The following is a 15369-nucleotide window of genomic DNA, read 5'->3' on the forward strand; positions in this document are numbered from 1 at the left end:
CGGTGTGCAGGTGACCTGGAAAGTTGCTTGCTTGCAAACAGAGCACTGTGGCAGCCGTTCTCTCCTGCCCTCATTGCACGGCTGAAACAGAGTGCTGGCCCCCATCTGCATAAAGCATCAGCACGCAGGGCGGGAGGTACTTTCTGCGACATGACCAGGCCTAAACCCACTCTTCCTAAACCTGCTGTTCCCTTCCAGGAAAAGCTTCATCAGGAGTTGTCCAAATTGAAAAAATCTGCCCGCAGACTAATGATGGATGTGGACGAGCTCCCGTCCCGTCCTGTGGAGTACATTGTGGGCAGTCCACTGCAGCCTCACAAACCAGCTGGGCCCTCTCCTTCATGCCTTAATCTCCAGTCTGGCCAACGCAGAAGAAGGAAGGTGGCTTTGATGCAGCACGGCCTTCAGGGAGACTCAAAGAGCACAGGACGTGCAGTGAAGCTGCCCGAGAAGTTGCCCAAACCTGAGTTGGGCAGGGAAGGCTCCAAACTCCCCAGAAGCATCCCTACCGTTGCTGCCTCAACAACAAATCCACAGTTCCCCAGAGATCGCACATTCAGAGCGATGTCTAAACAACAAGCCCAGCATCTTCAAGAGGTGACTGGGACTGTGTTCAAAGAAGTAACAGGGAAGTTGAAGGCAATGGATCAGCCTGCCTGCTCCTCAAGGAGGGCTCCCCAGAAGAACGGGCAACGAGTGCTTAGGAGTGCCAAAAGAGCAGAGCCTTCAGAGATGCCACCTTTAAGTCACAAGCAGGAAATTGCACTGCTGGCCTGGAATGTTGCAGGGAAGATAGTGAAGAAAGTTTGGAAGTAGAATTCCTTTGAACCCAGCACATCCAGTGCACCTGAGCCAAGGCCAGCAGCCAGGCTGTGGGAGCAGTCCATTGCTGGGATGACCTGCAGAACAGGAAAACCCAAGGAAGGGAAGGAAGCCTCTGACAAAGCATCCTCGCAGGCTTCCCTCCACAAAGCCACCTGAGAAGCCGCTGGAAGTGTTTCCAGCGTGTTGCAATCCTTTGTAGCTTCTCCCTCGGAGGAAGACTTCTGCTGCAAACATTCTGAAACCGTGGAGCTTCCCATCAACCGTCTCTCTCAGAGGCAGCCGCAGCCATCCCAGGTGCCTCTGTCGTGGCAGAGCCGGAAGGAAGGACGAGGCTCATCAGAAGAGCAGAGCCCAGCAACAAGCCAGAGAGAAAAGCTGCCCATGATCCAACCAGTACCGAGCGCTGCTGAGGTCTCACATCTGAGCTGCAGCATTTGTCAGCAGTTTATGGGCTGGTTTGGCCCGGTTCCGTAACTAATGATCCCGGTCCCTTTGATCGCCGATCTCAGCTGCCTCGGAGCCGTCTCGGACGGATCAGCAGCGACCGACCGCGTGGTTCAAAGGGATTTCGGACGGTTCCTTCCCTCAGGGAACCTCGGTGCCAACGAAGCAGCCCGGCAGCTCTCACGAGAGCGGCTGACGCAGCGCGTGGGCGTTGCCTGGGCAACGGCGGGAGATTTCAACGGGCTCCAAACCCGGAAGAAGCCCTTTGATCGCCGATCTCAGCTGCCTCGGAGCCGTCCCGGACGGTCAGCAGCGACCGACCGCGTGGTTCAAAGGGATTTCGGACGGTTCCTTCGCTCAGGGAACCCCGGTGCCAACGAAGCAGCCCGGCAGCTCTCACGAGAGCGGCTGACGCAGCGCGTGGGCGTTGCCTGGGCAACGGCGGGAGATTTCAACGGGCTCCAAACCCGGAAGAAGCCTGGTGGGCCAGGCCCTGAGGCATGGAAAGAACAACCCAGCTCAGGGCTGAGCTAGCACGGCGTGCCGGTGTGCAGGTGACCTGGAAAGTTGCTTGCTTGCAAACAGAGCACTGTGGCAGCCGTTCTCTCCTGCCCTCATTGCACGGCTGAAACAGAGTGCTGGCCCCCATCTGCATAAAGCATCAGCACGCAGGGCGGGAGGTACTTTCTGCGACATGACCAGGCCTAAACCCACTCTTCCTAAACCTGCTGTTCCCTTCCAGGAAAAGCTTCATCAGGAGTTGTCCAAATTGAAAAAATCTGCCCGCAGACTAATGATGGATGTGGACGAGCTCCCGTCCCGTCCTGTGGAGTACATTGTGGGCAGTCCACTGCAGCCTCACAAACCAGCTGGGCCCTCTCCTTCATGCCTTAATCTCCAGTCTGGCCAACGCAGAAGAAGGAAGGTGGCTTTGATGCAGCACGGCCTTCAGGGAGACTCAAAGAGCACAGGACGTGCAGTGAAGCTGCCCGAGAAGTTGCCCAAACCTGAGTTGGGCAGGGAAGGCTCCAAACTCCCCAGAAGCATCCCTACCGTTGCTGCCTCAACAACAAATCCACAGTTCCCCAGAGATCGCACATTCAGAGCGATGTCTAAACAACAAGCCCAGCATCTTCAAGAGGTGACTGGGACTGTGTTCAAAGAAGTAACAGGGAAGTTGAAGGCAATGGATCAGCCTGCCTGCTCCTCAAGGAGGGCTCCCCAGAAGAACGGGCAACGAGTGCTTAGGAGTGCCAAAAGAGCAGAGCCTTCAGAGATGCCACCTTTAAGTCACAAGCAGGAAATTGCACTGCTGGCCTGGAATGTTGCAGGGAAGATAGTGAAGAAAGTTTGGAAGTAGAATTCCTTTGAACCCAGCACATCCAGTGCACCTGAGCCAAGGCCAGCAGCCAGGCTGTGGGAGCAGTCCATTGCTGGGATGACCTGCAGAACAGGAAAACCCAAGGAAGGGAAGGAAGCCTCTGACAAAGCATCCTCGCAGGCTTCCCTCCACAAAGCCACCTGAGAAGCCGCTGGAAGTGTTTCCAGCGTGTTGCAATCCTTTGTAGCTTCTCCCTCGGAGGAAGACTTCTGCTGCAAACATTCTGAAACCGTGGAGCTTCCCATCAACCGTCTCTCTCAGAGGCAGCCGCAGCCATCCCAGGTGCCTCTGTCGTGGCAGAGCCGGAAGGAAGGACGAGGCTCATCAGAAGAGCAGAGCCCAGCAACAAGCCAGAGAGAAAAGCTGCCCATGATCCAACCAGTACCGAGCGCTGCTGAGGTCTCACATCTGAGCTGCAGCATTTGTCAGCAGTTTATGGGCTGGTTTGGCCCGGTTCCGTAACTAATGATCCCGGTCCCTTTGATCGCCGATCTCAGCTGCCTCGGAGCCGTCTCGGACGGATCAGCAGCGACCGACCGCGTGGTTCAAAGGGATTTTGGACGGTTCCTTCCCTCAGGGAACCTCGGTGCCAACGAAGCAGCCCGGCAGCTCTCACGAGAGCGGCTGACGCAGCGCGTGGGCGTTGCCTGGGCAACGGCGGGAGATTTCAACGGGCTCCAAACCCGGAAGAAGCCTGGTGGGCCAGGCCCTGAGGCATGGAAAGAACAACCCAGCTCAGGGCTGAGCTAGCACAGCGTGCCGGTGTGCAGGTGACCTGGAAAGTTGCTTGCTTGCAAACAGAGCACTGTGGCAGCCGTTCTCTCCTGCCCTCATTGCACGGCTGAAACAGAGTGCTGGCCCCCATCTGCATAAAGCATCAGCACGCAGGGCGGGAGGTACTTTCTGCGACATGACCAGGCCTAAACCCACTCTTCCTAAACCTGCTGTTCCCTTCCAGGAAAAGCTTCATCAGGAGTTGTCCAAATTGAAAAAATCTGCCCGCAGACTAATGATGGATGTGGACGAGCTCCCGTCCCGTCCTGTGGAGTACATTGTGGGCAGTCCACTGCAGCCTCACAAACCAGCTGGGCCCTCTCCTTCATGCCTTAATCTCCAGTCTGGCCAACGCAGAAGAAGGAAGGTGGCTTTGATGCAGCACGGCCTTCAGGGAGACTCAAAGAGCACAGGACGTGCAGTGAAGCTGCCCGAGAAGTTGCCCAAACCTGAGTTGGGCAGGGAAGGCTCCAAACTCCCCAGAAGCATCCCTACCGTTGCTGCCTCAACAACAAATCCACAGTTCCCCAGAGATCGCACATTCAGAGCGATGTCTAAACAACAAGCCCAGCATCTTCAAGAGGTGACTGGGACTGTGTTCAAAGAAGTAACAGGGAAGTTGAAGGCAATGGATCAGCCTGCCTGCTCCTCAAGGAGGGCTCCCCAGAAGAACGGGCAACGAGTGCTTAGGAGTGCCAAAAGAGCAGAGCCTTCAGAGATGCCACCTTTAAGTCACAAGCAGGAAATTGCACTGCTGGCCTGGAATGTTGCAGGGAAGATAGTGAAGAAAGTTTGGAAGTAGAATTCCTTTGAACCCAGCACATCCAGTGCACCTGAGCCAAGGCCAGCAGCCAGGCTGTGGGAGCAGTCCATTGCTGGGATGACCTGCAGAACAGGAAAACCCAAGGAAGGGAAGGAAGCCTCTGACAAAGCATCCTCGCAGGCTTCCCTCCACAAAGCCACCTGAGAAGCCGCTGGAAGTGTTTCCAGCGTGTTGCAATCCTTTGTAGCTTCTCCCTCGGAGGAAGACTTCTGCTGCAAACATTCTGAAACCGTGGAGCTTCCCATCAACCGTCTCTCTCAGAGGCAGCCGCAGCCATCCCAGGTGCCTCTGTCGTGGCAGAGCCGGAAGGAAGGACGAGGCTCATCAGAAGAGCAGAGCCCAGCAACAAGCCAGAGAGAAAAGCTGCCCATGATCCAACCAGTACCGAGCGCTGCTGAGGTCTCACATCTGAGCTGCAGCATTTGTCAGCAGTTTATGGGCTGGTTTGGCCCGGTTCCGTAACTAATGATCCCGGTCCCTTTGATCGCCGATCTCAGCTGCCTCGGAGCCGTCTCGGACGGATCAGCAGCGACCGACCGCGTGGTTCAAAGGGATTTTGGACGGTTCCTTCCCTCAGGGAACCTCGGTGCCAACGAAGCAGCCCGGCAGCTCTCACGAGAGCGGCTGACGCAGCGCGTGGGCGTTGCCTGGGCAACGGCGGGAGATTTCAACGGGCTCCAAACCCGGAAGAAGCCCTTTGATCGCCGATCTCAGCTGCCTCGGAGCCGTCCCGGACGGTCAGCAGCGACCGACCGCGTGGTTCAAAGGGATTTCGGACGGTTCCTTCGCTCAGGGAACCCCGGTGCCAACGAAGCAGCCCGGCAGCTCTCACGAGAGCGGCTGACGCAGCGCGTGGGCGTTGCCTGGGCAACGGCGGGAGATTTCAACGGGCTCCAAACCCGGAAGAAGCCTGGTGGGCCAGGCCCTGAGGCATGGAAAGAACAACCCAGCTCAGGGCTGAGCTAGCACGGCGTGCCGGTGTGCAGGTGACCTGGAAAGTTGCTTGCTTGCAAACAGAGCACTGTGGCAGCCGTTCTCTCCTGCCCTCATTGCACGGCTGAAACAGAGTGCTGGCCCCCATCTGCATAAAGCATCAGCACGCAGGGCGGGAGGTACTTTCTGCGACATGACCAGGCCTAAACCCACTCTTCCTAAACCTGCTGTTCCCTTCCAGGAAAAGCTTCATCAGGAGTTGTCCAAATTGAAAAAATCTGCCCGCAGACTAATGATGGATGTGGACGAGCTCCCGTCCCGTCCTGTGGAGTACATTGTGGGCAGTCCACTGCAGCCTCACAAACCAGCTGGGCCCTCTCCTTCATGCCTTAATCTCCAGTCTGGCCAACGCAGAAGAAGGAAGGTGGCTTTGATGCAGCACGGCCTTCAGGGAGACTCAAAGAGCACAGGACGTGCAGTGAAGCTGCCCGAGAAGTTGCCCAAACCTGAGTTGGGCAGGGAAGGCTCCAAACTCCCCAGAAGCATCCCTACCGTTGCTGCCTCAACAACAAATCCACAGTTCCCCAGAGATCGCACATTCAGAGCGATGTCTAAACAACAAGCCCAGCATCTTCAAGAGGTGACTGGGACTGTGTTCAAAGAAGTAACAGGGAAGTTGAAGGCAATGGATCAGCCTGCCTGCTCCTCAAGGAGGGCTCCCCAGAAGAACGGGCAACGAGTGCTTAGGAGTGCCAAAAGAGCAGAGCCTTCAGAGATGCCACCTTTAAGTCACAAGCAGGAAATTGCACTGCTGGCCTGGAATGTTGCAGGGAAGATAGTGAAGAAAGTTTGGAAGTAGAATTCCTTTGAACCCAGCACATCCAGTGCACCTGAGCCAAGGCCAGCAGCCAGGCTGTGGGAGCAGTCCATTGCTGGGATGACCTGCAGAACAGGAAAACCCAAGGAAGGGAAGGAAGCCTCTGACAAAGCATCCTCGCAGGCTTCCCTCCACAAAGCCACCTGAGAAGCCGCTGGAAGTGTTTCCAGCGTGTTGCAATCCTTTGTAGCTTCTCCCTCGGAGGAAGACTTCTGCTGCAAACATTCTGAAACCGTGGAGCTTCCCATCAACCGTCTCTCTCAGAGGCAGCCGCAGCCATCCCAGGTGCCTCTGTCATGGCAGAGCCGGAAGGAAGGACGAGGCTCATCAGAAGAGCAGAGCCCAGCAACAAGCCAGAGAGAAAAGCTGCCCATGATCCAACCAGTACCGAGCGCTGCTGAGGTCTCACATCTGAGCTGCAGCATTTGTCAGCAGTTTATGGGCTGGTTTGGCCCGGTTCCGTGACTAATGGGGCAGGGGGACCTACAGATCCACACCCCGGGAAAGGGAAAGGATGAAAAGGGAGAACAGGAGAGAGATGGGCCAAAAAACAAAACAGTGGCAATGATCTTAGGAAATACAAACTAATTTACCAAATAAGATATCGGAATTCAAGAGAACACACTATAGTACAATATAATACAATATAATTTGTATTCAAGCTAATAAATCATATAAAATGAGAGAGTGTCTGAAAACCAAAGGCCTTACTCTAATGCTGAGGCAAGACAATCTAGGGAGCTCACATGCTGCCAAGATCAAAAAGCAAAAGGGAAGGTCAAGTGATCTACGAATGGCTTTTATCTTTTGCTCTGAGCGGAAACGGTAACAGAACAGCCAACAGTCCTCTGGGGGATGTAGTTCTTCCCTTCTGGACAGGCACCTGGAACTGGAGCATCAACTCTAGAACTCCTAGTGCACTACATGATGTTACGGTGTGGCATATCCATAACCAAAAATCATAAAACCATGACAGCACTGGAAAGGAGAGCACTTGAAAACTCTGCCTCCAAAGTGAAAGAGGAGGAGCAAGAATTGCTTCTTAGGCATGCCAAATCCATTGTCAGCAAAGTAGTTTCAAGAGCAAAGAAAACCATAGAGAATGAGTTGCAAGCAAAGGCCTTAAGTGCAGCATTGGATGCCAGCACCACGGCATGTGGGAAGGTGGGCTCCATATCAGAGCAGAGCTCAAAGGCTCAGGCTGCACGCGGGCTACAAGTGAGCTCCGGGAGGCCTGTTGTCAAAGAGCCCTGCCCAAGAGGTGGCAAGGAGAGCTGTCCCTCTAAGGACCTCCAAAGCTCACCTGACCTCATGCCCCCCATCCGGAGAGACTCTGGGCGAGTTGCTCCTGGCATGCCTGAATACATTCAAAAGTCCCTGGATCGCACCTCTTTCACACCCATGTGGGAAACCCAAACGGAGCAGAAGCCAGGGAACACCACCAGCACCTTCCCTTCCACGGGCCTGCAGTCTGCCAGACAGCCCGTTGAGGGAGGTGATTCTGCCCCTCTGCTCTGCTCTTGCGAGGCCCCACCTGGAGTACTGCGTCCAGTTCTGGGGCCCCCGACACAAGAAGGACATGGAGCTGTGGGAGCAGGTCCAGAGGAGGGCCACGGGGATGATCAGAGGGCTGGAGCACTTCCCCTGCGGGGACAGGCTGAGAGAGCTGGGGCTCTTTAGCCTGGAGAAGAGAGGGCTCCAAGGAGACCTTATAGCAGCCTTCCAGTACCCGAAGGGGCCTACAGAAAAGCTGGGGAGGGACTTTTTGTAAGGGCGGGTAGCGACTGGATGAAGGGAAATGGTTTTAAACTGCAAGAGGGCAAATTTAGACTACATATCAGGAAGAACTTTACTGTGAGGGTGGTGAGACACTGGAACAGGTTGCCCAGCGAGGTTGTGGATGTCCCCTCTCCCTGGAAGCACTCAAGGCCAGGCTGGATGGGCTGTGAGCAACCTGGGCTAGAGGGAGGTATCCCTGCCTATAGCGGGGAGGTTGCAACAAGGTGACCTTAAGGGTCCCTTCCAACCCAAACTATTCTAAGATTCTACAACAGAAAAACAGGGCAGCTCTCCCTTCTCATTCCACATTGTTTCAGTGTCATCTCTGGCACAACCCTATAAGGTGTTTCTTCCATATGCAGCATCGCCTGTGATGGAAGCCAAGGAAACCTAGAGCAGGCCTCAGGCTGCACCAAGCATCTTAGGCTCAAGGCAGGACCAGCTGGAGCAGCTTGCCATGAGTGCGCCCGGAGGGGCCTCCATGCAGCTGCAGGGTTGCCGGGTGGGGGCACGGTGACATTGTGATGACATTATGATGCAACAGTGCGTGAGCGTGACATGAAGCTGCAGGCTGAGGCTCCGGCTGGGGTGGCCTCAGTTCGCTGCAGCTCTAGCGAGAGGTGGCAGCGGAGGGTCGCAGCTCCCAGAGAGTTCCTGTAAGGAGCCATGGAGCGCTGTGGCACTGCTGGATTCCGAAATCCAAACGCACTGCTGAGCATAGCGGGGAAGAGCGGAGAGGTGAGTGCTGCTTCCTCAAGAGAGGGCTGAGTGCAGCAGCCTGGGCTATGTGGGACTGCTCTGGGGCTGGAGATGCTCTCCAGAGGCTGAGGGGCATCTTCTCATGCCGGCGCTGGAGAAGGCTTGCAGGGAATCGCGCCTCTCTGCACATCCCGGCATCAGGTTAAGAAGTGGGAAGGGAGCTGCCAAAGGGAGCAGAGGTGGGCTGGAGAGGGGACTGGAGTGCCTGAGTGTCCAAGCATGTCTTTGTCTTTGTCTTTCTAGCTCCGACCCGGAGGACGGAAAGTTGGAGCAGGCGGTAGCAGGCTGCTGGACCTCCCACTCGGGGTCAAAATCCCTGTGCAGCCTGGCACCAAGCCTGTCTTCTGCAGGACAAAGCTGGGGGAAAAGGTGAGAGGAGGAGGAAAGGGTCAAGAAGGCCTCTTGTTTCCTGGGATTGCCATCGTGCCAAGGAGGCCTTGGGGCCACCTGCTCTGCAGAGGGAACTGCGGCCCGTTGCTCCAACTGTGTGGGGGAATGAAGGGACGCTCCTGGCTCCACAGCAGGGAGACAGTGCAGGGTTTACCAACAGCAGTGCCCAGTGGTCAGGAGAGGTTCTGAAAATTGGGCTCTCCACACGGACGAGCTTGCCAGCACCAGTTCCATTACCGTACCTGGCACCAGGCAAGCAGGTGGCTGGGGCCCTGCCCGCAGCTGCTGGCAGCGTGTTGGGATGCTGGCACCCACCTGGCACAGCCAGAAATGTGGACACCGGGTCATTCCTGGAGGAGGGTGCAACCTTCTCCTGCTTTCTCTCTTGGAGGACTTAGAAAAACCACTTAGAAATGCACACAACGTGCTCATTCTCCAACTGGGTGTGCAAGAGGCCAGCCCGTGTGCGTGAACAGCCTGGAAGCGTCTTTGTCTCTTTGCTGCTCTCTCCTTCCCCGTTCACACTCTGCAACACATCTCTTCCAGCTTCACCAGCCTTCTCCTCATTTTGATCTGGGAGATCCGTACTGTCGCCGTCTGCGCACAGAATACAACAGCCTGCATGACCCACATCTGCAGGACTACCACAACCGCCAAGACAACCTGCAGAACCTGAAGAAAAGGGGCTTAGTCACCAACGATGGCAAAGTAGGTTTGGATGTTGGGCTGACCAACACAGGTCTCCTTGGGAGGAGCTTCCAGGCAGCCGGGAAGTGGCCTGGCACCGCAGGGAGGAGCCCTCTGGTCCCTGCGAAGGAGGGAGGAGGCAGCAGCCCCACAGCTGGGGAGGGGAGGGTGGAGAGAGGAGCAGCTCCCCTGCTGCTGGGGGCCTGCACATTTGTGGAAGGCCACGTGGGTAGCTACCTCGACAGTTCTTGGGAGCCATCTGCCCTTGTCTCACCGTAGGTGGTCTGCACTCTGAAAGAGTTCAATGAGTACAGGCAGTACCTGACCAGGCTGAAGCTGGAGCGCGAGCAAACACAGAGGCGAGAAGAGGTAGGCAAAGCCCAGTGTTGGCAGGCACGTGTCAGTGGCACTGCACCGAGGGCACGGGCTTTACTCGATGGATCTGAGGGAGATGGGGAATGCAGAAAAGGTGAGGGCTGGGCTGGTGGGCCAGGCCCTGAGGCATGGAAAGAACAACCCAGCTCAGGGCTGAGCTAGCACGGCGTGCCGGTGTGCAGGTGACCTGGAAAGTTGCTTGCTTGCAAACAGAGCACTGTGGCAGCCGTTCTCTCCTGCCCTCATTGCACGGCTGAAACAGAGTGCTGGCCCCCATCTGCATAAAGCATCAGCACGCAGGGCGGGAGGTACTTTCTGCGACATGACCAGGCCTAAACCCACTCTTCCTAAACCTGCTGTTCCCTTCCAGGAAAAGCTTCATCAGGAGTTGTCCAAATTGAAAAAATCTGCCCGCAGACTAATGATGGATGTGGACGAGCTCCCGTCCCGTCCTGTGGAGTACATTGTGGGCAGTCCACTGCAGCCTCACAAACCAGCTGGGCCCTCTCCTTCATGCCTTAATCTCCAGTCTGGCCAACGCAGAAGAAGGAAGGTGGCTTTGATGCAGCACGGCCTTCAGGGAGACTCAAAGAGCACAGGACGTGCAGTGAAGCTGCCCGAGAAGTTGCCCAAACCTGAGTTGGGCAGGGAAGGCTCCAAACTCCCCAGAAGCATCCCTACCGTTGCTGCCTCAACAACAAATCCACAGTTCCCCAGAGATCGCACATTCAGAGCGATGTCTAAACAACAAGCCCAGCATCTTCAAGAGGTGACTGGGACTGTGTTCAAAGAAGTAACAGGGAAGTTGAAGGCAATGGATCAGCCTGCCTGCTCCTCAAGGAGGGCTCCCCAGAAGAACGGGCAACGAGTGCTTAGGAGTGCCAAAAGAGCAGAGCCTTCAGAGATGCCACCTTTAAGTCACAAGCAGGAAATTGCACTGCTGGCCTGGAATGTTGCAGGGAAGATAGTGAAGAAAGTTTGGAAGTAGAATTCCTTTGAACCCAGCACATCCAGTGCACCTGAGCCAAGGCCAGCAGCCAGGCTGTGGGAGCAGTCCATTGCTGGGATGACCTGCAGAACAGGAAAACCCAAGGAAGGGAAGGAAGCCTCTGACAAAGCATCCTCGCAGGCTTCCCTCCACAAAGCCACCTGAGAAGCCGCTGGAAGTGTTTCCAGCGTGTTGCAATCCTTTGTAGCTTCTCCCTCGGAGGAAGACTTCTGCTGCAAACATTCTGAAACCGTGGAGCTTCCCATCAACCGTCTCTCTCAGAGGCAGCCGCAGCCATCCCAGGTGCCTCTGTCGTGGCAGAGCCGGAAGGAAGGACGAGGCTCATCAGAAGAGCAGAGCCCAGCAACAAGCCAGAGAGAAAAGCTGCCCATGATCCAACCAGTACCGAGCGCTGCTGAGGTCTCACATCTGAGCTGCAGCATTTGTCAGCAGTTTATGGGCTGGTTTGGCCCGGTTCCGTGACTAATGGGGCAGGGGGACCTACAGATCCACACCCCGGGAAAGGGAAAGGATGAAAAGGGAGAACAGGAGAGAGATGGGCCAAAAAACAAAACAGTGGCAATGATCTTAGGAAATACAAACTAATTTACCAAATAAGATATCGGAATTCAAGAGAACACACTATAGTACAATATAATACAATATAATTTGTATTCAAGCTAATAAATCATATAAAATGAGAGAGTGTCTGAAAACCAAAGGCCTTACTCTAATGCTGAGGCAAGACAATCTAGGGAGCTCACATGCTGCCAAGATCAAAAAGCAAAAGGGAAGGTCAAGTGATCTACGAATGGCTTTTATCTTTTGCTCTGAGCGGAAACGGTAACAGAACAGCCAACAGTCCTCTGGGGGATGTAGTTCTTCCCTTCTGGACAGGCACCTGGAACTGGAGCATCAACTCTAGAACTCCTAGTGCACTACATGATGTTACGGTGTGGCATATCCATAACCAAAAATCATAAAACCATGACAGCACTGGAAAGGAGAGCACTTGAAAACTCTGCCTCCAAAGTGAAAGAGGAGGAGCAAGAATTGCTTCTTAGGCATGCCAAATCCATTGTCAGCAAAGTAGTTTCAAGAGCAAAGAAAACCATAGAGAATGAGTTGCAAGCAAAGGCCTTAAGTGCAGCATTGGATGCCAGCACCACGGCATGTGGGAAGGTGGGCTCCATATCAGAGCAGAGCTCGAAGGCTCAGGCTGCACGCGGGCTACAAGTGAGCTCCGGGAGGCCTGTTGTCAAAGAGCCCTGCCCAAGAGGTGGCAAGGAGAGCTGTCCCTCTAAGGACCTCCAAAGCTCACCTGACCTCATGCCCCCCATCCGGAGAGACTCTGGGCGAGTTGCTCCTGGCATGCCTGAATACATTCAAAAGTCCCTGGATTGCACCTCTTTCACACCCATGTGGGAAACCCAAACGGAGCAGAAGCCAGGGAACACCACCAGCACCTTCCCTTCCACGGGCCTGCAGTCTGCCAGACAGCCCGTTGAGGGAGGTGATTCTGCCCCTCTGCTCTGCTCTTGCGAGGCCCCACCTGGAGTACTGCGTCCAGTTCTGGGGCCCCCGACACAAGAAGGACATGGAGCTGTGGGAGCAGGTCCAGAGGAGGGCCACGGGGATGATCAGAGGGCTGGAGCACTTCCCCTGCGGGGACAGGCTGAGAGAGCTGGGGCTCTTTAGCCTGGAGAAGAGAGGGCTCCAAGGAGACCTTATAGCAGCCTTCCAGTACCCGAAGGGGCCTACAGAAAAGCTGGGGAGGGACTTTTTGTAAGGGCGGGTAGCGACTGGATGAAGGGAAATGGTTTTAAACTGCAAGAGGGCAAATTTAGACTACATATCAGGAAGAACTTTACTGTGAGGGTGGTGAGACACTGGAACAGGTTGCCCAGCGAGGTTGTGGATGTCCCCTCTCCCTGGAAGCACTCAAGGCCAGGCTGGATGGGCTGTGAGCAACCTGGGCTAGAGGGAGGTATCCCTGCCTATAGCGGGGAGGTTGCAACAAGGTGACCTTAAGGGTCCCTTCCAACCCAAACTATTCTAAGATTCTACAACAGAAAAACAGGGCAGCTCTCCCTTCTCATTCCACATTGTTTCAGTGTCATCTCTGGCACAACCCTATAAGGTGTTTCTTCCATATGCAGCATCGCCTGTGATGGAAGCCAAGGAAACCTAGAGCAGGCCTCAGGCTGCACCAAGCATCTTAGGCTCAAGGCAGGACCAGCTGGAGCAGCTTGCCATGAGTGCGCCCGGAGGGGCCTCCATGCAGCTGCAGGGTTGCCGGGTGGGGGCACGGTGACATTGTGATGACATTATGATGCAACAGTGCGTGAGCGTGACATGAAGCTGCAGGCTGAGGCTCCGGCTGGGGTGGCCTCAGTTCGCTGCAGCTCTAGCGAGAGGTGGCAGCGGAGGGTCGCAGCTCCCAGAGAGTTCCTGTAAGGAGCCATGGAGCGCTGTGGCACTGCTGGATTCCGAAATCCAAACGCACTGCTGAGCATAGCGGGGAAGAGCGGAGAGGTGAGTGCTGCTTCCTCAAGAGAGGGCTGAGTGCAGCAGCCTGGGCTATGTGGGACTGCTCTGGGGCTGGAGATGCTCTCCAGAGGCTGAGGGGCATCTTCTCATGCCGGCGCTGGAGAAGGCTTGCAGGGAATCGCGCCTCTCTGCACATCCCGGCATCAGGTTAAGAAGTGGGAAGGGAGCTGCCAAAGGGAGCAGAGGTGGGCTGGAGAGGGGACTGGAGTGCCTGAGTGTCCAAGCATGTCTTTGTCTTTGTCTTTCTAGCTCCGACCCGGAGGACGGAAAGTTGGAGCAGGCGGTAGCAGGCTGCTGGACCTCCCACTCGGGGTCAAAATCCCTGTGCAGCCTGGCACCAAGCCTGTCTTCTGCAGGACAAAGCTGGGGGAAAAGGTGAGAGGAGGAGGAAAGGGTCAAGAAGGCCTCTTGTTTCCTGGGATTGCCATCGTGCCAAGGAGGCCTTGGGGCCACCTGCTCTGCAGAGGGAACTGCGGCCCGTTGCTCCAACTGTGTGGGGGAATGAAGGGACGCTCCTGGCTCCACAGCAGGGAGACAGTGCAGGGTTTACCAACAGCAGTGCCCAGTGGTCAGGAGAGGTTCTGAAAATTGGGCTCTCCACACGGACGAGCTTGCCAGCACCAGTTCCATTACCGTACCTGGCACCAGGCAAGCAGGTGGCTGGGGCCCTGCCCGCAGCTGCTGGCAGCGTGTTGGGATGCCGGCACCCACCTGGCACAGCCAGAAATGTGGACACCGGGTCATTCCTGGAGGAGGGTGCAACCTTCTCCTGCTTTCTCTCTTGGAGGACTTAGAAAAACCACTTAGAAATGCACACAACGTGCTCATTCTCCAACTGGGTGTGCAAGAGGCCAGCCCGTGTGCGTGAACAGCCTGGAAGCGTCTTTGTCTCTTTGCTGCTCTCTCCTTCCCCGTTCACACTCTGCAACACATCTCTTCCAGCTTCACCAGCCTTCTCCTCATTTTGATCTGGGAGATCCGTACTGTCGCCGTCTGCGCACAGAATACAACAGCCTGCATGACCCACATCTGCAGGACTACCACAACCGCCAAGACAACCTGCAGAACCTGAAGAAAAGGGGCTTAGTCACCAACGATGGCAAAGTAGGTTTGGATGTTGGGCTGACCAACACAGGTCTCCTTGGGAGGAGCTTCCAGGCAGCCGGGAAGTGGCCTGGCACCGCAGGGAGGAGCCCTCTGGTCCCTGCGAAGGAGGGAGGAGGCAGCAGCCCCACAGCTGGGGAGGGGAGGGTGGAGAGAGGAGCAGCTCCCCTGCTGCTGGGGGCCTGCACATTTGTGGAAGGCCACGTGGGTAGCTACCTCGACAGTTCTTGGGAGCCATCTGCCCTTGTCTCACCGTAGGTGGTCTGCACTCTGAAAGAGTTCAATGAGTACAGGCAGTACCTGACCAGGCTGAAGCTGGAGCGCGAGCAAACACAGAGGCGAGAAGAGGTAGGCAAAGCCCAGTGTTGGCAGGCACGTGTCAGTGGCACTGCACCGAGGGCACGGGCTTTACTCGATGGATCTGAGGGAGATGGGGAATGCAGAAAAGGTGAGGGCTGGGCTGGTGGGCCAGGCCCTGAGGCATGGAAAGAACAACCCAGCTCAGGGCTGAGCTAGCACAGCGTGCCGGTGTGCAGGTGACCTGGAAAGTTGCTTGCTTGCAAACAGAGCACTGTGGCAGCCGTTCTCTCCTGCCCTCATTGCACGGCTGAAACAGAGTGCTGGCCCCCATCTGCATAAAGCATCAGCACGCAGGGCGGGAGGTACTTTCTGCGACATGA

At 55.9% G+C, this 15369-nt stretch overlaps 1 protein-coding gene across 5 annotated transcripts in view; it reads left to right on the forward strand.

Moving 5' to 3' along the window:
- Positions 1 to 15369, forward strand: part of LOC101752265 — a 50222-nt gene that overhangs the window by 14972 nt on the left and 19881 nt on the right. For 4 of the 5 annotated variants that reach the window (XM_040650815.2, XM_040650814.2, XM_040650816.2 and 1 more), the window contains 6 exons: positions 8839 to 8964; positions 9532 to 9693; positions 9952 to 10041; positions 13835 to 13960; positions 14528 to 14689; positions 14948 to 15037. In XM_040650815.2, coding sequence (XP_040506749.1) covers positions 8839 to 8964; positions 9532 to 9693; positions 9952 to 10041; positions 13835 to 13960; positions 14528 to 14689; positions 14948 to 15037 — 756 coding nt within the window. The remainder of the gene's footprint in view (positions 1 to 8838; positions 8965 to 9531; positions 9694 to 9951; positions 10042 to 13834; positions 13961 to 14527; positions 14690 to 14947; positions 15038 to 15369) is intronic. The other variant, XM_040650818.2, reaches the window with a different exon arrangement.

Source organism: Gallus gallus, chromosome 20 (assembly GCF_016699485.2).
Source record: "Gallus gallus isolate bGalGal1 chromosome 20, bGalGal1.mat.broiler.GRCg7b, whole genome shotgun sequence".
Lineage (NCBI taxonomy): Eukaryota > Metazoa > Chordata > Aves > Galliformes > Phasianidae > Gallus > Gallus gallus.